Source organism: Nicotiana tabacum, chromosome 18 (genome assembly GCF_000715075.1).
Source record: "Nicotiana tabacum cultivar K326 chromosome 18, ASM71507v2, whole genome shotgun sequence".
Classification (NCBI taxonomy): domain Eukaryota; kingdom Viridiplantae; phylum Streptophyta; class Magnoliopsida; order Solanales; family Solanaceae; genus Nicotiana; species Nicotiana tabacum.
The window spans coordinates 90,179,926-90,192,197 of NC_134097.1; the positions used below are offsets into that span (position 1 = coordinate 90,179,926).

General features: G+C 41.9%; 1 protein-coding gene across 1 annotated transcript; it reads right to left on the bottom strand.

Annotated features, from left to right (window-relative positions):
- Positions 1–7,103: 7,103 nt before the first annotated feature.
- Positions 7,104–7,615, bottom strand: LOC107811760 (uncharacterized). The gene is made up of 2 exons (XM_016636750.2): positions 7,275–7,615; positions 7,104–7,128 (listed from the first exon to the last, which is right to left on the bottom strand). The coding sequence occupies exons 1-2, from the start codon at positions 7,613–7,615 to the stop codon at positions 7,104–7,106; spliced, it is 366 nt and encodes a 121-aa protein (XP_016492236.2).
- Positions 7,616–12,272: the final 4,657 nt, after the last annotated feature.

A 12,272-nucleotide genomic window follows, 5' to 3' on the forward strand; every position in this document is an offset into this window, starting at 1 on the left:
TGAACCTGTGGTTGTTAATACGTTCCGACTCCGTTGAGATTTGGATTTGGGTCACATAAATGCGCACCCGAATTTAAGCATGTGATTTAATTAAAATCGCGTCTAAAGAGTCTAACGCGTTATTATCTTTGGGGAAAGCCATGAAGTTCGCTAAATGGCCACTCCCGAAATCTAAGTAATTATTAACATCTATTGAGGGCCCCGCAGTTTGTGCGTCTTTGTTTGGCGAGGCTCGCTTCATTTATTTTAAGGATATCCTAAAGTGACTACATTTCTATTAAATTCGTTTCTAAAATAAAAGAGAAAAAATCCTAATTAGTTACATGCTTAAAAAAAGGGCGTAACATATTAAATGCTAGATTAAGACAAATGTTAACGGAAAGGAATATTACTAAAATTGAAATTATAAATAAACTACGGAATCGACAAATAATATGTTCAAAAGAAACTAATTATCCTATAACTAGATTAAACTCGCATTGTTAGATGACTTGAACCGTTAGAATTAATTATTTACGACTATTTGAAACTAGAATCAATCTTAATTACTAATGCATATTCGAAAGTTTATTAAATTCAAACGTTAACTCGTCTTGTTTGAACTCAAATCATGCCATAATGTCTAATTCACGAAATTAATTTAAATTCATGCTTTAACTAAATTTAGCTACATGTTCACGATTAACCTGCTGTTGACAATATTAAAACCTTCAAGCTAGTGAGCTAACCAGTTTTACCAAGCCGATTCACTAAAGACCAACTTATGTTATTTTCCTCTTACTCCAATTGTTAAACAGTTTGACGGTAATGAGCATGCTTAAACATATACTATCTAATACCCAAACTAAAACAGAGTATTATTTAATACATCACTACAAGATGCCTAGTTATGCAAAGCAACCGAAATTTACAGAATAATAATACATGAGATAACCTAAACACAATCAGTAAAAGAGACAAAGGAAAAAAAAACTAAATTAAAACTTCAAAGTTCCATTCTTCATATATATTCATGCTTTCACATTTCAGCTTACAATATCGATAAGGTTACGGCCATGTACCTGGTATTGGAAGTAAAAGAAGAGGAAGATCAGTAGAAGCAGCAGTAGCGTAAATACACAGCAACAACAGGTTCAGCAACAGCAAAACCAGTAACGACCAGTAGAATAACCCAGTAACAGATTGAAAACCAGCAGTACCAGAATGCAATCGCAGTCAAAGCAGAAGAGATACAAATACAAGACGCAGTAGTTTACTGATTTTTGAATAACACTCAAGGAAAAGCAATCTGAAATTATTCAAGTAAAAGTTCAGCTTGTTTTTCTCTTTTTGCTCTCAAATTCTGATTTCTCAAAATTCAGTCAACTCTCTCAACTTTCTCCTCTATCATCCTCCTACACTGTGTAAAAATGACTCTATTTATAACCAAGACTCTTGTCTTGAACCACTAACCCGAAATATTCTCATAATTGCATGTCTTGCCCTCACTACTTAATATTTTTCTTATTTAATTCCCTTGTTCCTCATGCCTACATGTTTTGTCTCCCACTATATTAAACAAATACATTATTCCCACTCCATTATGTCTTGTCCCCCACTATATTAAACAAATGCATTATTCTCACTCCATTATGTCTTGTCCTCCACCATATTAAACAAATGCATTATTCCCACTCCATTATGTCTTGTCCCCCACCATGTACTATTGTAATATTATTAATGCTTAGTGGATGGAGCACTCAAAATTAAGGCTCGTTTCCCATTTTACCCCTTAAATAATTTGAAATTACCATAACACCCCCATCAGCTATATCCAAATCCTAATCAATTAACCGATTACGACAGCTATAACCAATTCCTAATCAAATTTCATCAACAAATTTAAGCTAGAAACTCAGATTATGTCAAATATCATCAAAACAAAGACTAAGAATTCTATAACAGTAACAAATTGAACAACATTTTTAACAACAAACATACTTTCAGATTCAATAACAGTAACAAATTGAAACACAACTAATAAGTAGATTCAAATCACTAGACCCAATAATCAATTGAACTTCAAATTAAATCTAACAACATTACAACCAAGATGAAGGATTCAACTGAATAAACTAACACACTTTTGTATTTAAAACTAAACAAGAAAAATGAATAAAAACAAACTGAAGAAATAATCAAGAAATGACAAACAAACGAACAAGAAAAGAATCAAACATATACTGATTTCATATCCGAGAATATCAAACAAAATACGGATAGAACTGAAACTTAAACCAACTAACCGGATCGGAACAACGACGAACTCGAATGGAAACAAATCTGCCCGAAAACTTTGAAACCAAAATAACTCGAATCTGCCCGAAAAATAACTCGACGAGTAGGAACGCAGCAGTGGCGACGCTGGTTCGTTTGTTTTGACAAGAAGAAGAACGAAACAGCAGCAGCAACGCTGCTCAACTGGACGGGCGACGGAGGCGACGATGCTCATTTGGACGTGACGATCGAGCTATGGTCGTTCGTGGCTGGAGGCAAAGGACAACTGTGAAAACTGTGGGCTGTTTGAGGCGATGTGGCTGGAACTCGAAGCAGTGGCAGCCATGGTCGTCGAGCAAGCAGTGGCAGCCATGGCGATGAGGCGAAGGCGAAGTAGAAGATGAAGCAGCAGGGATGGCTACTGGAGCTCGACGAAGCTGGTTGTGTTAGAGAGGTCAGGGGTCGTTTGGTTGTTCATAGCTTGAACTTCGCGGCGAGGGGTCGTTTGGTCGTTTGGACGAAGCTGGACGAAGCAGCAGCAGCAACGCTGCGTTGTGGTCGACGACGAGGGTGGCTGTGTTGTATATGTGTTGCTGTGGGTGTGTGTGTACGCGTGAGGATGAGGAGGCAGCCATGGTTGCTGCTCGTGTTGGGGTCGTTTGGGACGACGGAGAAGAAGATAGAGGGGAGGCGGGTAGATGGTTTTTTAGGGTTTGGGGTTTTTTTTTGTTTTGTTTTGGGAAAATGAAAATGAAAATAAAGAGGGGGAGTTGGATCTTTGGGGTTATGGGGCGGACCGGGTCAGGTTGACCCGGTATGGGTTTGTTTCTTTTGGGCTTGTGGTTTAAATTTGAAGAAAAGGCCCAATCCGGTTTTCTTCTATTTTTTGTTCTTTTCTATTTATTCAATTTCCTAATTAATAAAGCTAAAAATGCAAAGATTAAATCCTAACGACAGAAGTCGCCGAACGCAAACACATAAAGCTAAGAAATACTTTACTCTCTCATAGCTATTCTTTGCTTTCCTTGCATGAGACTAAGCCTTATCTCCATTTCTTGCATGTAAGCATTGCTTCCGTAATTATATAAGGCTAAGCACTGCTTTTCCTGCATGACACTAAGCATTATCTCCATTCCTTGCACGAGGCTAAGCATTGTCTCTGTAATTGCATAAGGCTTTACTCAGGGATTGGAGCCCTAATGTCGGCTAAAAGAAAATCGCTCAACTCAGGGATTGGAGCCCTAATATCGGCTAAAGACGACTAGGGAATGGAGGCCCTATGTCTAAAATCTCAACTCACGGATTGGAGCCCTAATGTTGGCAAAGGTGACTAGGGAATGGAGGCCCTATGTCTAAAATCTCAACTCAGGGATTAGAGCCCTAATGTTGGCAAAAGGCGACTAGGGAATGGAGGCCCTATGTCTAAATCTCAACTTAGGGATTGGAGCCCTAATGTTGGCAAAGGTGACTAGGGAATGGAGGCCCTATGTCTAAAATCTCAACTCAAGGATTGGAGCCCTAATGTTGGCAAAGGTGACTAGGGAATGGAGGCCCTATGTCTAAAATCTCAACTTAGGGATTGGAGCCCTAATATTGGTAAAGGCGACTAGGGAATGGAGGCCCTATGTCTAAAATCTCAACTTAGGGATTAGAGCCCTAATATTGGTAAAGGCGACTAGGGAATGGAGGCCCTATGTCTAAAATCTCAACTCAGGGATTGGAGCCCTAATGTTGGCAAAGGTGACTAGGGAATGGAGGCCCTATGTATAAAATCTCAACTCAGGGATTGGAGCCCTAATGTTGGCAAAAGGCGACTAGGGAATGAAGGCCCTATGTCTAAAATCTCAACTCAGGGATTGGAGCCCTAATGTTGGCAAAGGTGACTAGGGAATGGAGGCCCTATGTCTAAAATCTCAACTCAGGGATTGGAGCCCTAATGTTGGCAAAGGTGACTAGGGAATGGAGGCCCTATGTCTAAAATCTCAACTCAGGGATTGAAGCCCTAATGTTGGCAAAGGTGACTAGGGAATGGAGGGCCTATGTCTAAAATCTCAACTCAGGGATTGGAGCTCTAATGTTGGCAAAAGGTGACTAGGGAATGAGGCCCTATGTCTAAAATCTCAACTCAAGGATTGGAGTCCTAATGTTGGCAAAGGTGACTAGGGAATGGAGGCCCTATGTCTAAAATCTCAAGTCAGGGATTGGAGCCCTAATTTGGCGAAAAATAGGTTGATATTGGGGATTCTAAACTAACCCCTTTTTTGGAATTTTCTTCTTATTTCTCTTTTCGTTTTTTTTAATTATTTTTTGTTCAGTAAAAATGCAGGAAAGAATTTGGAGGAAACTTACCTTTTGGGTTGATTCCTTGCTGCAAAGCTGTTTCTTGCACTTGTGCATTTCTTTTCCCTTTTGGTTGCACCTTCTTCTTGCACGGTTGCTTTGGATTGCACCTGTTTCAATTTTCCAAACAAAGAACAATTGTCAGTTTGAAAACGGTGGTTGGTTCGGTGGCCTTGATCATTCCAATTGCTTGGTCCCGGCCTCATTTCTGTTGAGAAACTTCGCCATTGATTGGCTTCAAAGGCGAACCCCTTTCAAACTGATAAGACTCAGATTTCAGGATTTCATGATGACTCGCCCGTGTAAGGCTTTGGTTCTCATTCCGCTTTCCAGACCTTTTCCTTTGACTTTCTTCTCTTTTGTTTTTCAATGCCTTTACTTTGGAGGTAATCAAACATCATGATCAGTCGGGATTGGACTGACACACCACTGAGGCTGAGTATTTTCTTCACCTCTTGCCAGACGGAGCTCTGTGAAACCGGTCCTTCCACCTTTTCTTTCTAACACATTTTGGAATTTAGGGTTAAGCCGAAAGTGATTCAAGGAAAGGTAAACAAAGAGCGGAAAAACGAATTTAAAAGAGAAGCGTCCCTTTCGGAGGAAAAGAAGGACTTATCTGAGGTGCATGCTGGCTTCAAACTGACATGACATGCTTTTTGGACTGGATGCCCGAACCTTAGGAACTTGCATTTCCTCATGAACCAAAACGGATCTATGTTTCCCAACCAGGGAACCTTGCCAGAACTTTCTGTGGTGAAATTATCTTTTCGGCCGACAGCGCCCTTTGCGGGTTTTCGCTAGTCGACCTCTCTCATTTCTCTTCTCACCGTCGCCCGATAGTACTTCTTGCGGGTTTTCACTAAACGGACTCTCTCATTCTTGGTTTATCTACTCTCGTCGCCTCATGGTGCCCGAAGGTTTTCACCGACAAGACTCTCTCATTTTATTTCTCTCAATTTTAGAATGCATCGGCTTCCAACCATGATATTTCTTGTTTTCCCCCGCCTTTGGCAATTGATCCGAATGACCTGTACTTGGTTTTTGGTAAAAAGAATTGTGGATGAAATTACAACTTCGGAACCATTTGGTGTGCCCGTGGTTGAACCATTATAGCATCTGCCCCAGTTTCAACTTCAGGGAAAATTGGATTTTTGTGTTGGTGTGACTGAACCCCAGAGAGAGGCTGCCTACGTATCCTTTGGGAATCAAGTCAGATGTAGTTCAGGAAGTTTTGTTTTTGATTTTCTTTTGTTTTTCTGTTTTGTTTTGTTTTCTCTTTTTTAGTTAGTTTTTTTTTGGTGTTTTTTTTTTGTTGACATTTTCAGGTTCCAAAGAGGGTAATGAAATAAAGGTAAACGGATCAAAGGGTTAGTAAAGGATTGGAGTGTTTAGGGTAACGAGAATGAAAGCCTTCGTCATCTCAATCGGATAATGTTATTGCTGCAGAAGGATTAGACATAGTACCTTTTGACCGCATCTGCATTTACAGCTGTTTCAACATCATTTCCTTCGATATCGCCCAGATACAATGCTCCTCTTGGCAATATCTTTCTGATGACGTATGGGCCCTTCCAATTAGGAGCAAATTTTCCTTTTGCTTCCTGGTGATGGGGAAGAATGTGCCTTAAAATGAGTTGCCCCACTTTAAAATTTCTAGGTCGCACTTTCTTGTTATAGGCACGAGCCATTCTTTGTTGGTACAACTGCCCGTGGCAGACCGCAGCCATTCGTTTTTCATCGATCAAGGTTAATTGTTCCAGACGGGTTTTAACCCACTCACTGTCTTCAATTTCGGCTTCAACAATGATTCGGAGAGAGGGGATTTCGACCTCGGCGGGTATTACGGCTTCCGTGCCATAAACCAAAAGATACGGGGTGGCTCCGATTGATGTGCGCACAGTAGTGCGATATCCCAACAATGCAAACGACAGCTTTTCATGCCACTGCCTGGAACTTTGAATCATCTTTCTCAAAATCTTTTTGATGTTTTTGTTTGCTGCTTCAACGGCACCATTGCCTTTAGGCCGATAAGGAGTAGAGTTCTGGTGCATTATCTTAAATTGCTCACATATCTCCCCATCAAATGACTATTTAAGTTTGCAGTATTGTCTGTGATAATAGTTGCGGGAATGCCAAAACGGCAAATAAGATTGGAGTGCACGAAATCTACCACAACTTTCTTGGTGATAGACTTGAGAGTGATTGCTTCGACCCATTTTGTGAAGTAGTCAATGGCAACTAGTATGAATCTGTGTCCATTTGAGGCTTTTGGCTCGATTGGCCCAATGACATCCATGCCCCAGGCAACAAATGGCCAAGGTGCAAACATGGGATGCAGTTCTATGGGAGGTGCATGAATCAAATCACCGTGCACCTGACACTGATGACACTTCCGAACGAAACTAAAACAGTCATTTTCCATGGTCATCCAGTAATAACCCGCTCGAAGTATTTTCTTTGCTAAAACATACTCGTTCATGTGGGGGCCACATACTCCCTCGTATACCTCATGCATGATTCTTCCAGCCTCTTCTGTGTCAACACATATTAACAAATTGAGGTCCGGAGTTCTCTTGTATAAGACATCCCCACTCAAAAATAAACCACTTGCGTGCCGCCTAATGGTTCTCTTTTGGTCTCCACTGGCTTGCTCGGGGTATTCTTGAGTTTTCATAAACCTCTTCATGTCATAGTACCATGGCTGGGTATTTGGTGCTGCTTCAATTGTATTACAATAACCATGCCTTTCCCGAATTTGAATTTCCAATGGATCTACGTGAGCATTGCTTGGATATGGCAGCATTGAGGCCAAAGTAGCAAGTGCGTCGGCTAATTCGTTGTGACAACGAGGAATGCACCTGAACTCTATTGACTTGAATCGCTTGCTGAGGTTTTCCACATGCTTCTTGTAAGGGATAAGCTTAACATCTCGGGTTTCCCACTCTCCTTGGGCTTGCCGGATAATCAGATTTGAGTCTCCCATAATCAACAGCTCTTCGACATTTTGGTCGATTTCCATGTTTATACCCATAATGCAAGCTTCATACTCGGCGGTGTTGTTTGTACAGAAGAACCGAAGACGATTTGTGGCTGGATAGTGCTGACCAGTGGGTGAGATCAAAATTGCCCCAATTCCAACACCTTTTGCGTTTACCGCCCCATCAAAGAACATTTTCCAAGCATGAGCGTCTTCAGATATTGCCTCAACTGAATTTACTTCTTCATCTGGGAAGTAAGTTCTCAAAGGTTGGTATGCATCATCAATCGGGTTCTCAGCCAAATGATCCGCTAACGCCTGGGCTTTCATTGTCGTGCGAGTGACATAGACTATGTCAAACTCCGTGAGCAAGATCTGCCATTTTGCTAATCTCCCAGTGGGCATTGGTTTATGAAATATGTACTTTAAAGGATCCAACCTGGTTATGAGGTAGGTGGTGTAAGCTTGCAAATAATGCCTCAGCTTCTGAGCGACCCATGTCAGAGCACAGCAAGTTCTTTCCAATAAAGTGTACTTGGCTTCATAACTAGTAAACTTCTTGCTCAGATAGTAAATGGCCTGCTCCTTCTTTCCGGTAACGTCATGTTGCCCGAGGACACAACCAAAAGAATTTTCCAAGGTGGTCAGGTACAAGAATAGAGGCCTCACTGGCTCAAGTGGGACCAAGACTGGCGGATTCGACAGATATTCCTTTATTTTATCAAAAGCTTCTTGACATTCAACTGTCCATTTGATTGCCGCATCTTTCTTTAACAACTTAAATATGGGTTCGCACATGGAGGTCAACTGAGCGATGAAACGACTGATGTAATTCAATATTACCAAAAAACTCATAACATCTTTCTTGGTTCTTGGAGGAGGCAAATCCCGAATAGACTTTATCTTTGTTGGATCTAACTCGATGCCCCTCCGACTGACTATGAATCCCAAGAGTTTGCCGGATGGTACTCCAAATGCACATTTGGTTGGGTTTAGTTTCATATCATATTTGTGCAACCGCTCAAAGAATTTTCTCAAGTCCCGAACGTGGTCGTCCTGGGTTTTGGATTTGATGATTACATCGTCCACATACACCTCTATCTCTTGGTGCATCATATCATGAAAAATGGTAGTCATGGCCCTCATGTAGGTTGCCCCGGCATTTTTCAAACCAAATGGCATGACTCTATAACAGTAAGTGCCCCAATGTGTGGTAAAAGTTGTCTTTTCTACATCTTCTTCATCTATCAACACCTGGTGGTATCCTGCGTAACAATCTACAAAAGACTGTATTTTATGTTTGGCGCAGTTATCAACAAGGATGTGGATGTTTGGCAAAGGGAAATTGTCCTTGGGGCTTGCTTTGTTAAGATCTCGGTAGTCAACGCATACCCGGATTTTCCCATCTTTCTTTGGTACAGGAACTATATTAGCCAGCCATGTGGTGTATTGGACCACTCGAATCACCCCCTCCTTTAATTGTTTTGTGACCTCTTCTTTAATCTTGTCACTAATATCAACTTGAACTTCCTCTGTTTTTGCTGGATAGGGGAATAATCGGGGTAGGTTGGCAATTTATGGACCACTAGATCGACACTTAATCCCGGCATGTCATCGTAGGACCAAGCAAACACATCTTTGAATTCAAACAAAAGTTGGATCAATGCGTCCCTGGTTCTTTCATCTGTATGAATGCTTATCTTGGTTTCTTTGACTTCTTCAGAGCTACCCAAATTAACTAGCTCGGTTTCATTTAAGTTTGGCTTAGGTTTGTTATCAAATTGTTCCAATTCTCGATTTATTTCCTTAAAAGCCTCTTCTTCATCATATTCCGGTTCTTGGTTCATTATTTCGCAATTAGACAGCATGTTTGGATTTGGGCATGAAGTGCGCAAGCATGTCATGTTATTTAAAGTCGCATTATTAGAACTGAAAGAAGAAAATAATAAAAAGTAACAAAAATCAGAAAGAATGAAGTGAGATGAATGATGAAATATTAATTTCATTTTATTGAATTTTTAAGATAACAAGGTTCACAATAGTATTTAAAAGACAGGAAACCAAAAGAAAAAAAACATCCGAGTTACACCTTGAAATAACTCGCGATGCAGAAAAAGTGGCAGGACAGGTCTACCGGGACTCCCGCCTGATAGGGAATGGCATAGCCTTCCAATTCTGCAGCTTGGCATTGGGTCCCATTTACAGCACCTCAGCGGTGCTTGAGCCCTCCCCCGGCTGGACCATGTGGGTTTCATATAGTATCTTCCTTATTGCCTCACAGATTTCTTCAATCTCTTCGGCAGTAAAGGCCTCATCTTCTTCTTTCTTCTGGTATTTTGGCTTGACAAATGTTCTGTAAAGATGCGGAACCGGCTGAGGCAAAACCCAACCATCATTCTTTCTATCATTTGCCCATCTTATATCAGCTGGAGTGAGTTGGAAGCCTACCCCGAAGAACTTTTCATTGGTGGGCAGGGTGATAAGTTCAACTATCCCTTGCAATGATTTCCCAAGTCCCTTCCCCAGTTTGAAGCCATGTCGGATCATTTCTTTGGCCACCATGATTGATGCATTAGAAAGGAAGGGTTGGGGGCAAGGTTTTCCTTCTTTGTATGGTCTGCAACCACAATTTCAAAAGCCTGATAAATTATGTGCTCACTCCCTTCTCTTGCTTCAAGACATGGGACTGATGGGTCTCGATAAATTGATTGCTCATCTTCTCCGTGGACCACGATCTCCTGATCCTCATGCTCAAACTTCACCATCTGATGAAGAGTAGATGGTACAACCCCCGCTGCATGAATCCATGGCCTCCCCAAAAGAAAGTTGTAGGATGTGTTCATGTCTAGAACCTGGAAGGTTACTTCAAAGTCTACTGGGCCGATGGTCAAAATTAGATCGATCTCTCTAATTGTGTCCCTTTTGATGCCATCGAAGGCACGTACGTAGACATTGTTGGGTCGGATTATTTCGGTCCTGATTTCCATGCGCTGTAGAGTTGAAAGTGGGAAAATGTCTACTCCAGAGCCTCCGTCCAACATCACCCTTTTCACGTAGTGCCCTTCGCATTTGACTGTTACGTGCAAGGCTTTGTCATGTGCGGCTCCTTCTGAGGGTAAATCATTTTTGCTGAAAGTGATCTGGTTGATTGCGAAAAATCTTTCTGCCATTCTCTCCAACTGCTCTACAAAAACGTCAACAGGCACATATGCTTCGTTAAGGGTCTTGATCAATACTTTCTGATGTTCGGCGGAATTCATCAACAAAGCCAACAAGGAGACTTGTTCGGGAAATTTTCGAAGCTGGTCAATCACCTCATAATCTGCCATTTTCATGTTTTGGAAGAAAACCTCCGCTTCTTCGGCACTCATAGGCTTCTTAAGTGGGAAGCGCTTTCTAGTAGCGTTGTTTACCTCTTCCAAATTGGAATACTTTTCAACAGGGTTATTTTCTTGAACTTTTCCTGGGATTTCTTCGCCTTTATAGGTCACCACCGTTTTGTTGAAGTTCCAGGGCACATCAGTAGGATCTTTCATGGACTTCTGTGGCGCGCGTCCAATAACCACGGGCTCATTCAGCCTTGATGGTTTAATAGGCCCCCGCATCACATAAACCCCCTTGGGCACATACATATGGGTTGTTTTGTTCAGCTCGAATCTCCTGGGAGGACTCAATGTCATCTGCTTTTCTTTACGGCCTTGAGGGACGTAGAGAACAACATCTTTGAGAGGCGTTGCCCCGGTCTCAACTTCCATGTTCTTCTATGACTTTGGAGGGGTAGTTTCTTTCTTTTTCTCCCCTTTATCTTGCTTCGAGGCAACTTTTGGTTTCTTTTCTTTGTCAGCAATGACAATGATGGCCTTCAATGCTGGGTCAAATTCCTCATCCTCACAAATCATTCCAATTACCGGCCCGTTGTTGTGGGCTGGAAGTGGGTTGTTGGTCACATTGGGAACCTCTTCATCCCTCAACACTATCTTCCTTTGTTATATCAAGTTCTCCACGGCACTCTTAAGAGTCCAGCAATCATCTGTGTCATGCCCTTCTGCCCCTGAGTGATAGGCGCATCTAGTACCGGCTCTGTAAGCGGGTGATGCTGGGTTTTGCCTGGTTTGAGGAACAGGCTGTAGCAGACCCATTTGAACAAGCTTCGGTAACAAGCTAGAATAGGTTTCGCCAATTGGTGTGAAATTTGGTCTCTTGGGCGGTTCATGAGGGTGGAAATTATTTTGTGGAGGACGGGGGTTGTAGTGGGTTTGGTAAGGAGGTTGGTTTCTAGGAAATGGAGCTTGATTTCTGTTGGCTTGTTGTTGTGGCCGGACATAAGGCTGAGTATTCATGACCGAGTATGGCTGAGGAGTATAGGCCAAATCTTGGTGAGGGTAATAGTGCTACGGGGTCCTTTCTGAGAAAAGGGATCTGGGAGTATAGTTTCTCCTTGTACCCGACGCTGCCATGAATGTTTCTTCCCTTTTCTTTCCCTTTGCTATCCCTCCAGATCCACCCTGAATGGCTTGGGAGGTAGCTCTGATAGCGGATTGGCTTAGAATTCGACCCGTTTTTAGCCCATTTTCAACCATTTCGCCAATCTTGATAGCTTCAGCGAACGGTTTACCCATTGCGGACATCATATTCTGGAAGTAGTCAACTTCCTGAGCTTGAAGGAAAACTGTGACCATTTCAACTTCATCCATCGGAG

Coding starts and splice junctions, on each gene's coding strand:
- LOC107811760 (XM_016636750.2), bottom strand. CDS start 7,615: ATGGAAATCGACCAAAATGTCGAAGAGCTGTTGATTATGGGAGACTCA. Junction 7,129..7,274: donor TGGTACTATGACATGAAGAG/GTTTATGAAAAC, acceptor GTGTTGACACAG/AAGAGGCTGGAAGAATCATG.